The sequence below is a fragment of the Lactuca virosa genome, chromosome 8 (assembly GCF_052849685.1).
Source record: "Lactuca virosa cultivar CGN04683 chromosome 8, Lactuca_virosa_CGN04683_v6, whole genome shotgun sequence".
Taxonomy (NCBI): Eukaryota; Viridiplantae; Streptophyta; class Magnoliopsida; order Asterales; family Asteraceae; genus Lactuca; species Lactuca virosa.
The window spans coordinates 63,125,901-63,141,973 of NC_136433.1; the positions used below are offsets into that span (position 1 = coordinate 63,125,901).

At 39.7% G+C, this 16,073-nt stretch overlaps 1 protein-coding gene across 1 annotated transcript; it reads right to left on the bottom strand.

The window, feature by feature from the left end:
- Positions 1 to 5,090: 5,090 nt before the first annotated feature.
- LOC145130421 (uncharacterized) lies at positions 5,091 to 5,921 on the bottom strand. Its single transcript, XM_079065228.1, has one exon. The coding sequence runs from the start codon at positions 5,919 to 5,921 to the stop codon at positions 5,091 to 5,093; it is 831 nt and encodes a 276-aa protein (XP_078921354.1).
- Positions 5,922 to 16,073: the final 10,152 nt, after the last annotated feature.

The following is a 16,073-nucleotide window of genomic DNA, read 5'->3' on the forward strand; positions in this document are numbered from 1 at the left end:
AAGATTCTGCCAATAGTGCCTCGGTGTCGGGCACGATAAGTTGAATTTCGGGGAGGAAATTCCTTAAACGGTGAGAAAATGAAACAAATGCGAAAATTGTCACCAGTCGCTGACCGTTAAAAGTGACAAACATCAAGTATAATAGAGTTAATATGTGATATTTATCAATCCAAGTTAAAAAGAGGAGATTTCATATTAAGATACAATCAGCCAAACCATCTATAATCTATAAAAATAAGTGCACAAATTTTTTTGTTATTTTGAAGAAATAATAACATATTCCGAAAGTACATGTCTTCTCGATCTCGGAAATAGAAAATTTGTATAAATCCGGCTTCATATGAAGGAATTATGAATTTTATAAGATATAAAAGTCAACCGCGCTCAATGAATGTATGCATAAAAATTTAAAGAGAAATTGGTTAAGTTTTAGCCGAAACCCTCTAAAGGAGAATGAAAGTACTCTTCAACATAAAGTTGATGAGTCGAATAATACCAAAAAGGGAATCCGTACGAGATAGATATGAGTTACGCAAAATCATTTAAACGTATAAAAATAAACGGCTAAAAATATAGTCAGAATTAGCTAATGCAACCTAAAGGAAAGTCGTAGAGCTCGTCGATAGTCATGCATGGATATAAAGAATGACGAAAAATGAGCTCGTATGAGGAAGTTATGCTATTTACAAAAATCAACGTTCTGACGCGTGCATGCTGCCCATCGCGTGCTGTGCACATATTCTATAAGGGGGGAACGCGGACCTATAGAATTTTTACACATGTCAATACTCGGATGGAGCCAACGCACACATGCGTGGTGCGCAAACCGAGTTCCAAAATATTCTATAAATAGCAAGTTGTTGCAGATTCATTCTCCACACCTTCAACACACACAACTCTCTCTTTTTTTTCTCTCTCTCTCTCTCTCTCGCTCTCTCTCTAGAGCGCGGTGCCGTCACTATGGTCAATTACGGATAATAGTAGTCCCTTATGCCATCACTATGCTCGATTTAAATGGATAATAGTCGTATATTATGCCATCACTATGCTCGATTTAAACAGATAATATTGGTATATTATGCTGTCACTATGCCCGATTCAAACGAACGGTAGTAGTAGATTATGTCGTTACTACGCTCGATTCAAACGAATAATAATAGTATATTATGTCGTCACTACGCTCGATTTAAACAGATAAGAGTAGTATATTATGTCGTTACTACGCTCGATTTAAACAGATAATAGTAGTATATTATGCAGTCATTACGTCCCAATTCAAACGAACGATAGTAGTACTTTATGTCGTCACTACGATCGATTCAAATGGATAATAGTAGTATATTATGATGTCACTACACTCGATATAAACGGATAATAGTAGTATATTATGTTGTCACTACATTCGATTCAAACAGACGGTAGTAGTACTTTATGTCGTCACTATGCTCGATTCAAATGGATAATTGTAGTATGTTATGCCGTCACTCAACTCGAATAATAGTTATATCACCACTCAGCTAGTTTGGTTTTGCTAAGGATATCTATTTAACATATATATATATATATATATATATATATATATATATATATATATATATATATATATATATATATATATATATATATATATATATATATATAATGTGACATTGAAACACTATTTACGTCACAAGTATGCAGTTATATAGGTTAAGATTGGATGGTATCCAACTAACCTACATTAAGTTCACACTCGATCAGCCTCCTATTGAAATTACTCTTTTCCTGAAGTATACTCTTAAGATATTGGTACACCAACGGTACATAGGATAAATGAGAAGTATGGAAGCTATACACCAGCTGATCGAGTACTATAGCGGTCCAGTTAGAGTGTTGGATTAGAGATATTGAACATACTTCGAAACATATACGGATGTAATATATAATCCATAATGGAAGTGATATTTATATTATATATTGTTTTGTACTATTCAATGTATGTTCAATATCTCTAATCCAACACTCTAACGTCGCACAACACGACGTTTCCGCCGCCGGCCGGGGGTATGACATCTACCGAGCCTACACTCTAACTGGACCGCCTCACAAGGCCTACAATATTGCTGGACCGCTCCCTTGGGCCTACAGTTCTACTGGACCGCATCGCAAGGCCTACAGTACACCTGCACCCCCCCCCCCCCACCCCCCGAGTATCTTGTCCTACAACACAAAGCAAGACCGCCTCAACCCAACCAACCATAATATGTCGACATATGCAAATATATAAACAATAACTAGCAAAGCACAAGTAATCATAACAGATCTACTAAAGAGTACGACACACAATCCATGAACTGGTACTACGAGCCTCCTATACAACAAGTCAAAGGTTAAAGTCGACGATCAAAAGCCATCAGTCGATCACTACGTTGTGGCCAAGCATTTGCCATGTTGTGGTGACCTCATGACAAATCACTTGCAAAGACCACCTATTGCCACATCGTAGGAGCTAAACCTCCTCGTCGTGGGAACTGTTCTTGCCAGCTTAATGCATTAAGCTCTTAATCCTTCAAGCAACTCACTCATACCCTCCAGAAAGCCATATGACACTCCAAACAACATACAAATCGTTGCTTTTTAGGAATGCATGTCCAATGCATGCGTTGTGCTCAAGCTTGGTCAAAAATGGGGGAAATGGGACACAAATTTCCATGCATAACATCAAGACGCTATTAAACTTCAGAGATGGAACATATATTCATAAGGGGTCCCCAAGGATCAATAAGGTTTCCAAATTTATGGAGTCCAGCTACTCAGCCTATATCAATCTTGAAGAACAATACAAAGAAACCTAAATCTAGAAGCATAAAACATAAAGGTTGGAACTTGAAGACTCAAAATGGTCCAGAAGATGAGCTAGAGAGTGGAGGAGGGGCTTGCTTGCTAGATCTTCAAACAATGGATGCCTTCTTCTTCATCTTCTTCTCACCAAAAATCACCACAAACTTCAAAAACTCAACAATGGTGGCTATGGGTGCTTCAAGGTCGAAATGGAGGTGATGGAGTTTGATGGTATGCAAATCCTAGCCATCACATCCCCTAAATAGGGCTTAAGGCCCAAAAAAAAAGGGTTTTGCATACAGGTGGCTGTCATGTCGTGGCCAATATATTGTCAAGTCGTGGCACTCAAATGAGATGCGTGTTTCATCTGGTGCTGCCACATCGTGGTGTTATAATCACCATGCCATGGCCACTACACAATTTTTTTTTTCAAACTTTAAATGTTAACACCCACAAAATTAATTATAAGTGGAACTTAGTGTTACAGAAGGCATATAAACTATTGTCATTCTTTATTATTAATCAATATAAAAGATTTGTTCATCATTGATTTCCATTGAGAAAAATTAAATGACATTGAATATATTGACATTTATTTTCCATTTATATTAGAGGAGGTAAATGGTTTGTTGGCAAGTGATATAGATTAAAACAAACAAAGACTCGCATTTGAAAAAAAAAAAAGAAAAAAAAAAGAAGAAGATAAAGTGATTAAAGGTAATATGATAAAGTGGAAATTAAGTACATGCAAAGTCTCCATGATTCAAATTTTATATGCGATTGTTTTAGGATGTGGAAGATCTTGATCTATAAGATTGAATCTAGAGGAGAAAATCCTAGAAAAACTAATATCCAAATTATCTTGCAAGTTTTGTTTGTGGAGTCAATTTTAACTCCTTAAGTAAGGACCATAATTCTTGTAGTGATTAAATACAATAATTTTTTTTTCAAGTGGTAGATGTCCACATCCGTTACATTTTGGAGAGGAAAAAACTAACTTAAGCAGAAATAGAAAGTATAACTAAAAGCGTAAGATGATAAGGAGAGTAACATGTTGCCTAATTCACGATGAATATATAAATAAATGATTTTGAATGAGAGTTCTTATGACATGTGATGGTATGTGCTGGACAAATTTTGGAGCATCAACTTCATTTTTTTTTTCTAAAAGGAAGAAATTAATTTACATGGCTTTATTTTTCTCACGAAATTAGCATGTTTCTTATGCTATTCCAGTGGAATTAGAGTAATTGATACAGCAAGTAAAGGCTTTTGTGGTAAAACATATTCCAATCTAATTGTACTTATAAACAAAAATCAATATTTACTCTGATTTGGCTCATGAGGTGAAAATTATAGCCTTTACTTGTCATCATAGTAAATGAGAAAATGAATTAGAAAGGTAAAGAACTGTTATTTTTTATTTAATATTATTATTATTATTTTTTTTGCATAATTTATCAATACACTATGAATATGTACTCATAAAATACCCTTTGAGCAGCAATAACCCGTATTTTTAGTTTCATCTCCCAAAATCAAATTTTGATGTGGCTTATCACATAACTCATTAGACGTTAAGATAAAACCCCCAAACCTAATTCAGTTCCATAAAGGTAAATTAGGGTTCTAAATTCACGACATAATTCCATCAAAGGTTGAAATTGATAGATATTACTAAAAAACTTGACATTATGGGTTTGATTTCATCACAAGTTACTTGATCATGGACTGTTTGTGCTTATACCTCTAGTTTCCTTTGATCCCTATAAAAACGTTTGTAAAAATGTCAAATTAAGTTTTTTAGGTTTCTTGGAAATTGTGTGCTTTTTAAAAAAAATAACTAAAAAGAGTTGCAAGTATGTTTATTACTGCCTCATCAATGAATCATTGCCAAGTGTTTATAGGTATAAACAGAGTGGATAATGATGTTGATTACGGTCAATATCATGTAGATGTTTATGTTAATGACAATAAGATAAGGATGAACTATTAGAGGATGAAGTAACGAGGGTGAAGCATAGGACGTGGATAAATACACGTTTTTTTTTTAACGGGAGAAGATTTTATTAAAAGACTAACAAGAAGCTAGCAAAAAGAAAACATTACAACACAATAGAGGCTAAAAGCAAGGTTATGGAGCCAAATGTTCCAACCAAGTTTAGCTTTACTACCGCATCAAAGGCTTTTCGTTGACCTCCCCGCAACTCAATGGACTCAGACCAAGATAGAATCGAAGGAATGGAAAGCAAGTCATGTAATTAAACATTCTACCACATAGCAACCCGTCTCCAAATATCAACCAACTCAGCGCACCCTGAAAAAATGTCATCAATCATCTCCACACCGTTATGACAAACGGGGCAAAGGATATAATCCATTTCAATACCGCGATAAGAGAGCCTCTCCCTAGTAGGAATACTATAAAGTCTGATTCTCCATATAAGAATATTAATCTTAATGGGAACCCAATTATTCCACCTAGTCTCAACTCCACTCACATCCAACATACCATTATCGATACAAGCACGATCCGAGGAGACGGAGAAAGAATCAGAAATATCACCCAACCAACCCAATCTATATGGAGTAGACTGTAACTGAAAGTCATGTAAAAGAGCCATAAGATCTTCCCACTGAGACTGCTCAATTCCACCCCTTGGTAATCGCCAATTGTTGTCTGGACCCCACCCTAACGAAACCCGATCTCTAACATAAGCCAATATATGATTATCTAATGCAAAAATCCTATGGAAAGAAACGACAATAGGCGAATCGGTCATCCATTTGTCCTGCCAAAAGGACGTATTGGCCGTGTTCCCAACTCTGATAGGACATATATCCATAATATCAATCCCATGATCCCGAAGATTAGCAATCATACAAATCAGACTATTCCAAGGCCCTATGCTAGAAGTATTAGGAATCAAAGAAGAAAATCTACCATCCGAACCATAAATGGCTTTGACAACCCTCACCCAAAGCAAATATGGAGAATGAAAGAAATGCCATCTCCATCTGAAGATCATTACCCTATTGAAGTCAAACAAGCTTCCAACTCCCAGACCCCCAACTTGTTTTGAAGCCATAACTCTGCCCATTTAACCCAGTGCATCCGTCTCTCATCCAAGTCGGCTCCCCAGAAAAATCTAGCCCTCAATGATTCCAAAGATCTAAGAACCATAATCGGAGTGGGGAAAACATAAATCAAATAAATTCCCAGGGATCCCAGAACAGACTTAATCAAAGTAAGACGACCACCAACTGACAAACATTAAGCTTTCCACCCAGCAAGCCTAGAACGAAATCTATTAACAATGGGGGACCAAGCATTCACCATCACCATGTTTTGACCCACCAGTAACCCATACAATCGGCCATATTCGAAATATGAGAAGAAGAAACTCCAACTCTAATCAATTTACTTTTTTGCAAATTGATTTTCAGACCCAAATCCATGAAGAAGCACCTCAGAATACGAATAATGTTTTTTGCATTATCCCTACTCCAAGGCTTAAGCCAAACAACATCATCAGCATAAAGAAGATGCGAGATCACTATGCTACTAACAGAAATACCCCTAAGAACATTGGCCAACCGAGCCCTCTCCAAAGCCACATGTAAATTCTCCATCTCTAAAATGAAAAGGAAGGAGAAAGAGGATCCCCATGTCTCAAACCTCTCTGAATCAGGAGTTCCTGAGTAGGAGAACTATTAATTAGCATTGAAGCCCTCGCAAAACTCAATAACTCCATGATCCACCCATACCATTTCGGCCCAAAACCCATAATTTGCATCATTTTAATAAGGTAGTCCCACATAAGAGAATCCTAAGCCTTTTCAAAATCCAATTTAAACAACAAAAATGGGTTCTTTGAAGTCTTGCACCACGAAACCACCTCATTTAAAAGAAAGGCCCATCCAAAAAATTTCTACCTTTAATAAAACTAGACTGTTCCAAGATCACCATAAAACGAATAACCTCAGCAAGTCTATTAGCTAACAGTTTACCAATAATTTTATATTGACGCCCAACTAAACTAATAGGTCTAAAATCTTTAACATTTTTCGGGTCTCTAACTTTCGAAATAATAGTAAAAAAAGGAGGCATTGCACTCCACTGGAATACCCGTGTGGGAGTGAAAATGTGTAACATCACGTTTATTAAATAAATAAATGGATAAAGATTAATAAATGAATAGTAGCCCTAAATCCGTAATAAGTTACCAATGTTAGTCAAAAGGAGCTAAATGACATAATTTCTAGAAATTGGGGTCTTTATTGTAATAAAGTTTTGGAACCAAGGATTAAAGAGTAAAATAGGGATTTAAATTGTAATGTTTAGAGAAGGAACGGATGAATATGTCATAAGTTAGATTTTTGGAGGCGAAGTGTAATTTCCGGATTGATTTGTAAAGATTTTAGAAGTCAGTGAGTGTTTGGTAAATATTGGACTAAAATTTAAGGGATTTTGGAATGCTGAGGGCTGAATGGTAATATATGGACTTAAGTTGAAAGTATTTTGTAGAGGAGGGGCTACCTGGTTATATCTGGGCTTAAATTGAAAGGAAAAGAGAGGGATGGGTTGAAAGCGTAAATATGGTCACAAGTTTGAGTTTAGACAGATGCATATAACCTGTCACCCTCGTCCCATAACCCTAACCCTAGCAGTATTCATCAGCCGCCAACCTTATGACCCTCACCACCGGCCACCGCCTCCTTGCATGTTGAAGCTAGAGAACCACTGAGAAGCCGTCTTGCTGCCGCCAAAGATGAAGAGTCGTCATCCATCGTAGTTTCAGCCATGGAGGCCGCTATTGTTCAAAGTTGATTCGTTCACTCTTTCTCACTCCCATTCTTCTGGCGTTGCGCCGTCCCCATTGAAAATGAAGTCGCGGTCTTCCGCCGCCGCTAACGCCGATCGTAGCGCTGCCGTTGCCGCCATCTCAGACCATTGTCGTCGCCGTACGCCACCAAGTGGGTGGGTGGGTTCATTTTTTCCGAGCAAAAGACGTGTGCATGTGCTGCCACTAGTGAGCATGTCGTGCGTGGGGTTGCTTGGTCGGACATCACGAGAAAAGCCACCACCACCACCGTGAGGTGGTGGCTATCAACTCCAACCACCGCCTGCCACCGCAAGGGTGGCTGTGTGGGTGTGCGTATGTCATATTGTGTGTTTCCTTTAGATAACTGTTGTACAATGTAATGTTTTGGCCGGATTATTCAAGGAAACAACCCGTCACCACCACCATGAGGTGGTGGCTGCCACCTCACGCCGCCATTCTGCCGCCACCAGCAGGCACCTTGGGTGGCTGTGTGCATTTTTGTGTGATTGTTATTTGGGATGCTTGGACATATTTAGTCTAAAATCATAACCACCACCACGAGGTGGTGGCCGCCGCCGTGAGCCGTCGTTGACCTTCACTACCCGAGGTGGTAGTGGGTGGTGCCCGACTTAATTAACATTAATAAACCTAAAAACATAACCAATGGACTAATTGGTACGCGATTAGGTTGGAAACCCTAATTAGGGTTTAGAAAACCCTAATTTTGGATATGCTAGTTTTGGAATTTCCGGGACCCGCATTCTGGACCATTGGATTGGAATTATGAATTAAGCCCGACCACACTATATGATTGACCTAGTAGATTGATGGACTTAATGTTTTAAGTCCTTAATGGGTTAAGTGTTTCTAATTAGCCCTAAAAGTCATTTTATGTAAAAACCCTTATTGTGTTGGGTTTGGAGTTGGGCCTAGATGTTTGGATTCTTGATGGGCCAACTAATAACAAGTATATGGATTAGAGAATTTGGATGTGCTTTAGGGTAAGGCCCATGTGAAGGGTTTGGGCCCAATTTTGAAAATTAGGCTATATGTTGGGCTTTGGTTCATTGTTTGACTTTTGGGCCTTTAGAGTGTGAGTTTGGGCCTTGGGCTTGAACCAAGCTAGGTTGGGGGTAAAGTAGTCTTTTACCCCAAGCATGAACTTATGGTTATGTATTGGAACGCAGTTATTAATTGGGTGTCGTTTTGTTGTTGACAGTTCGGGAATCTGTCATCCAGCAACTAGGGGTTTGTCTGCGGGACTTCAACAATTCGAGGTGAGTTACCTTCCTATAGAAGTGGGTCGAAGGCACCAATGCCGGCCCACTAGTAGTTGATTATAGTAGAGATGATTATCTTTGTGATAATTTTCTGGTATGCCACTATCTGTTATGCTTTATGTGCTAGTATGCTATGATATTATGTGATAGTGGTAGGAGGGGTGGTGTAAGGTCCTTGAATTTTAGGATCTATACCAATGATCAATCAAGCACAAGAAAATAAAGAAGAAATCGAGTAGAAGATTAGATGAAACCGAGCTTGCATACAATAACACATAGAAATTGTCGGATACAACTCAGGAGGACCGGAAACTAGCAATGAACAACTGTAGATCAACAACATACAACTGACAACCTGACAAGACTATATATACCCAACTGGACCGAAAACAGGTTTCGGTCAGGCAGACCGAAAACCTGTTTTCGGTCACTTCCCAACCGAAAGCTTGCCTAGACCGAAAACATCAAACACACACAATAGACTCCAAAATACATTGTCAAATGCCCTAACTCATCTATACATTGTTGCCTAGCCCAAACCATATATATTGGCCCTTCAATCTCCCCCTTGGTTTGGTGCTAGCATGGACTCAGTCTTTATCTATCACCAGCACGTCTGACTTTCCCATGGCTCCATTCCACATCTCCTTTTGAATAATATCAGCAACCATGGCAGTGTACTCCTTAGCAGCAGACTCAAAAAGGTCTTCAGCCACCTTGATCTGATGATAAGAAAGCTGATGTATATCCCACTTTCCAAACTATAGCAGATCCCTCTTGTCATACAAACGAATACATCCATGTTCAAGTTTGATGACAGCGGAAGCTGTAGTTTCATCAAACACCCAGTATTGCATGGATTTTAGAGATCCATCTGGATGGTTCTGAAGGATAGGAATCTGCTTTACTTGATTAGTAGTAGGCCACATCACAGACCGAAGAGGCTGATTGGTTTTGGGATCAATGACACTTGGGTATATCTTGATGATAGACTCTGCAGTCTTCATTGAGGGAAAGCCCTTTGCCACTTGATCTTCCAAAAATAACTTGAACTGTGTCGCCTTGGGTTCATTTGATGGATTTGCAAACGGAGCCTTAGACAACTCCATAAGATCAACCCTGGTCCAAGAGTGGAAGTCGTGAGCATCTTTATACAATTCGGTATTTCCACTCTTCCTTCTCATGATCCACATGTTCAGAGTGTCGTGGAATCCCCATGAGATGATCCCTGACCTATCACCATATACGTCCCTGAAGCGATTTTCTCCAAGATCCGTAAAGGTGATGTTTGGTTGACCCCCGGGAGCATTCTGATCCGAGCTCCTCTTGAAAAAAAATTGACCCTTCTCAACAGACTTGGCTAGTTTAGCACGTTTTAACGCCACTACATTTGGAGCCTGCGCTGGTTCTTTGTCAAAACGATCGATAATCGTGGTTGTTCTTGTAGGAGGTGAAACTACGGGAGCGTCTTGATTGGGAAGATAGACCCTTGGCCCATCGACAGATGATTTGAATTTGTCACCAAGTTCTTCTTCCAGCTTCTTCTTCAAATTATAATAGCTGGCGGTCATCAAACCAAAATGCGTCTGAAGATCGGTGATCTCCTTTGTCTTCAGAGCTTTATCTTCAAGAAGATCAGCAACTTGAATATTGAGCTTGGCGTTCTTAGTTTGAAGGTCTGCAACCTTGATATCAAGCTCGATATTTTTCTAGTTCAGCACACCAATCTCCTTTCTCAGCTCAGGAACTGAGGCATCATCATCTCCAGATATACCTTCCTCAAAGGATATTCCTTTTCCGCGTGAGGAGTGAGTTGAACTTAATTGTTGGGCCAAATGAATGGATAGTCTCTCAGAGACAGCATCATGATAAGGCCTTGGAGGAGACGATCTCAGGCCAACAAACGAATCACCAGCTTCATGGATAGAGCTGGGATTCTCTTGAATGGGCACAAATGAGGAAGAAGCAAATGTTGTAGATGGAGGAGTCTCTGTGGTTTGAGTTTGATCAGGAAAAATTACTCCCACCCTTGGATCAATTCTGCGTCTTTTTATCGGGGGTTGGGAGGTCAGGACTGTCTGGGAATCACTTGTAACTGGATCGGATATAGGAACCACATTATCAAGGGGAGGAATCCCTGATGATGTGTCCATTTGAGTTGAAGAATCAGCCACTTGAACGGTAACCGGAGGCTCAACTTCTCGATCGTCAACTTTCTCCCTTATCTCCAGTGTTGAATTGGCACCATCATCGATATCTTTGAGGAAGTCATCGAGGTCTTCATTTGACAATAGGTGCTCAGGTCTAGTAAAATGCACCGAAATATCATCTCTGTTGTAACCGGACAGATCAAGATTCTCATACTCATCCTCTTCTTCTCCTTCGGTCTCAGTAAATTCTTCTGTAGTTCCCTCACTGAAGTCACTCTGAACCGCCACGTATGTGAGATCATGTTCTTTAGCAATAATGGAAGTTGGAGCAACATTTTCAATCTCATGGTCTGAAACGGTGATGACATCATCATTTACATTTGCATGATCTGACGATGCTTGATCTGTAGACTCTTGTTCCGGGGACCCATGAGATTCTGACGAGTCGGCCAGTTCCATAAACTTTCCAAATTTCACGAGAGGGTACTTCCCTTGGAACATGATTTTCCCTTTACGGTTCTGTTTGATTAGGCTCACAGTGTTTGGTCCGAAGGCTTTCATGTCAAGAATCTCTCCTGTCTTGACCAAATCGGGAAATAGGCTGTTGATGAAGATCTGTATAAATCTTGGATAGAGCAGGAATTGATCCTTTGACTTCTTGTTGAGATTTGTAACCATTTCCTCCAAGATGAACTTAGAAAAATTGAAGTCAATCCCTGCAGCCAATGCGACTATTTCCTGAGTATTTCTCGAGGATATTTCGTCTGAACCACCCTTTCGTCCAGATATGCAGTTCACGAACACGTGAGCTAGAAACCTCCAGTAAGGAGGTAACAGCTTCTTTAGGGTTGGTGGAAAGACTCCTTCGTATCCCATCTTCTCGAGATACTCATCAACAATTCTCAGATCGATGTCAGTCGGGTAAGCAACTTTGTCTTCAATCTTCAAGATATCTCTGATGAATTGCTCAAAGATAACAATTTTGCATCCCCTGACAGAAGCTTCAATTGTCACTGATCCATTTTCTCCATTCTTGACACTTGCAGATCTCCAGAATTCGTTGATCAGGTTTAGATAAATGATGGGGTTCCAGGTCAGTGCAGTTGAGATGCAGCATTCCCTTAGCATGTACATCATTGATTTGAACTCGTTGTGTGCTACTGGAGGATCATCAAGAAGAATGGACACGTTGTGACTGTCTGCAACTTTTAGACTTGCCATTTTTCCTGCACAAAACTGGCCAGGTGAGAAAACATTTGATAATAACAAATTAAATATTATTTTCTCAATTAATTCCATTAATTTTGGCCATTTCATTTGAATGTTATTAGTCAAACATGGGTTCTCGGTCAAGACAGTCAGACCGAAAGCCCTAGGACCGAACAGAGTGTAGACCGAAAGCCATATGGGACCGAATACAGCTCAACCGAAAGCCGTCTAAGCCGGTTTGACCGAAAACGGCTCGGCTTGACCGAAAGCCGGTTAGCCGGTGAACCGAAAACGGCTCGGCTCGACCGAAAGCTCCGACAGTCATGTTTTCGCGATTTTGCTTCGATTTCATGGTCGATTCTCGGTAAAAATTACATAGATGAGGTCGGAATCTTCATACCTTCGATTATGTGAGGTCGATTGAACAAAATAACACAAAAAAAATTTCGAGACTAAGAGAGGATTGAGAGGTTTTCGGTTTGCAGAGGAGAAAATGAGAAGGGAACCGAAATCGGTGTCCCCATTTCTTTATATACCCGGTTCAAAACTAGTGGGCTGCACCCGAAAATGATGAGGCCCAATACTCAAAACAATTTCAAAAACAAAACTCTTGGAGGATTAAAATAAAATAGTATAAAATTTTCTAAATTTTACCAATTCTAAAAATTTAAAGAATAAAAATAAAAATAAAATAAAACTAATTTTCTAAAAGACTAACTTTTATCAAACCTAAAAATAAAAATAAAAAATAAACATAAGACTAAAATTAAAATAGAATAAAACGAAAATTTATATGCGACCTATATCTCGCCTTAATTGAGATTGATAATCTTTTGTGATATGGGATCAAAGTTATTAGACAACCATTTTCCATTTGTCAGTACCTCTCCTTTCATGAATAGATCTGGTCGATCGCCGGTATTGTGGTCCACTTAAGCACGAAAAATTGTGACAATTTTTAGAAATTCTATCAGTGACAGGATAGATTGATCCTAAGTTAATAGATAAAAATACCTAAGGACCATTTATCTGACGACGACCAAGGATATTGTTGTCCACCTAAATTGAGCAGCGAGATCTTCAGACAATCTAGAATTGTTCAATTTTAGATGTACTAGAACATGTTTCCCGCTTCCTGACATACCCCAATAATCAAGAACTTCCGAGATACTCCTTACTTTAGGTGAGCAGACGATTATTCATAGAGAGGATAGATTTAGATTGCATATGTTGTACACTCAGGTCGGATCTTTCAATCACGCAGAGAGTGAAACATATGACTGACTAGAATTTTAGAGGGATTGAGAAGTAGAAGGTTGCATATGTTGTGTACCAGGTCGGATTGTTAATCACGCAAAGGAGACAGCATATGGCTAACAAATAGGAAGAATTGCATAGATAGGAGATGCAGATAGACAGAGTTGCATATGCTGCAATGCAGGTCGGATCATTCGATCACACAGAGGAGGCAACATATGACTAACAGTAAGAAAGAAAGAAAATAACTTTCTACAGACCTAATTTATCGGAATTCCCCAGTCGCCCCGTCAATATCGGAATTAAGGACATAATCTGTACATCGAGGAAAAGTTAAACCACAGTTCTAGATACAGGTTCTTTAAATGTGACCGGTAGATTCTCATGTATATCTCCCTGCTCAACCTACCCAAGCGTCATATTGTCAGGCTAAACGGAACTATCTAGGTCAAGATTTATCAAGTCTCTAGATTCCTTAAGTTCATCTGTACCTAGTCAAGTCCATTAAACTTTTCGTGCCTACCAGCGCATCGAACACAGAGCCTAGACAATTTAGCTTTGGTAATTTACACAGACTCAGATTGCCTGTTATCACAAGCTGATATCACTTCCCATCACATCACTTCTCAGCGATATTTTTGATTTTTCTGTTTTTCTAATGTTTTTGGATTTTCTGATTTTCTATTGTTTTTGGATTTTTAATTTTCTAATTTTTGTTTGGTTTTTGTTTATTTCTCCCCCTAAATTTGTGCATGGGTGAGAATGAAATTAAAATGCGCAAATTTAAACTAACCTAAACAAAAATTAATCCTCAAAGCGAATCATTTTCAAAAAGTTAACCAGCACATCGAATCGAGCTTTGTTAAACGGCTTGGTGAACATGTCCGCCACATTATTAGCAGTGGGAACCTGTTCTAGCCGAATGAGAGAGCGCTCATAACAATCTCTGATAAAATGAACTTTGATGTCGATGTGCTTGGTTTTTGATTGCTGGACCGGATTTTTAGCAATTTGGATCGCAGCCTCATTATCACAGAATATAGGGGTTTCTTGAAAGTTCAAACCGTAATCCAACAGCTGATGTTGGATCCATATGACTTGAGAGCAACAGGCAGATGCAGCCACATACTCCGCTTCTGCTTTTGAGATCGAGACAGTATTCTGCTTCTTGCACTGCCAGGACACCGGCCTATCTCCGAGAAATTGACATCCGCCTGAAGTTGATTTCCTGTCAAGCTCGCAGCCTCCGTAATTGCTGTCTGCAAAAGCATAAAGATCAAATTCGGAATTTTTCGGATACCAAAGACCCAGTTTTGGGCTGCCTTTGAGGTACCGAAAATTCCTTTTAACAGCAATAAGATGAGACAGTTTTGGATTAGCCTGGTAGCGCGCGCATTGACAGACCGCAAACATAATGTCTGGGCGACTTGCAGTTAGATACATCAGCGATCCGATCATCGATCTGTAGTACGTTTGATCTAAGGATTCGCCTTCAAGATCAGGAGTCAGTAGTTGTCTCTCCGTCATGGGCGTCAAGGCAGGTTTGGCGTCTCTGAACCCGAACTTCTCGAGCATATCGTCCACATATTTGGCTTGATGAATCAGGATTCCGGCTGAAGATTGTTTGACCTGAAGCCCCAAAAACGTGGTCATCAACCCCAAAGAACTCATCTCGAACCGTTTTTTCATAACGTCCTCGAACTCCTTGCATAGTTGTGGACACGTCGACCCGAAAATGATATCGTCCACGTATATTTAGACAAGAATCTGGTCTGCACCGACATGCTTGATGAATAGGGTCTGATCGATAGTGTCGCGGGAATAGCCATGGTCGAGCAAGTGCTGTGTTAGTGTAGCATACCAGGCTCTAGGAGCTTGATGCAGCCCATACAAAGCCTTGTCTAACTTGTAGACATGGTTGGGAAGTTTTGAGTTAACAAACCCAGGAGGTTGGTAAACATAAATCTCCTCCTTCACCTTGTCGTACAAGAAAGCCGTCTTGACGTCCATTTGATATACGGTGAACTTCATATAGGAAGCATAGGCGACGAAGATACGAATAGCCTCCAAGCGTGCCACCGGAGCATAGACCTCTGTATAATCAAGACCCTCAATTTGCCTGAACCCACGGACCACCAATCTCGCCTTATTACGGACAATGACACCCGAATCGTCTTGTTTGTTCCGAAACACCCATCTGGTGTCGAGAGATTTCTTGCCTTTAGGCAGCTCCACCAACTTCCAAACCCTAAGCTTTTCGAATTGATTTAGCTCGTCATGCATGGCGTCCACCCAGCTGGGCTCATTCAAAGCCATTTCTACGTTCTTGGGCTCTATTTGAGAGATAAAGCAAGAATAGAGACATGTGTTGACGTCTCCACTCTGGCTTCTAGTTCGAACTCCGTCACCCAGCTGGCCAATGACGTTTTCTATCGGATGATCGCGTTGTATGCGAGAGGGGATTGTGTGACTGATGTCATTGATTGAAACGGGAAGATTATGGATATTAATAGCCCCGTCATGTGCTGAAG

Coding starts and splice junctions, on each gene's coding strand:
- LOC145130421 (XM_079065228.1), bottom strand. CDS start 5,921: ATGGGCAGAGTTATGGCTTCAAAACAAGTTGGGGGTCTGGGAGTTGGA.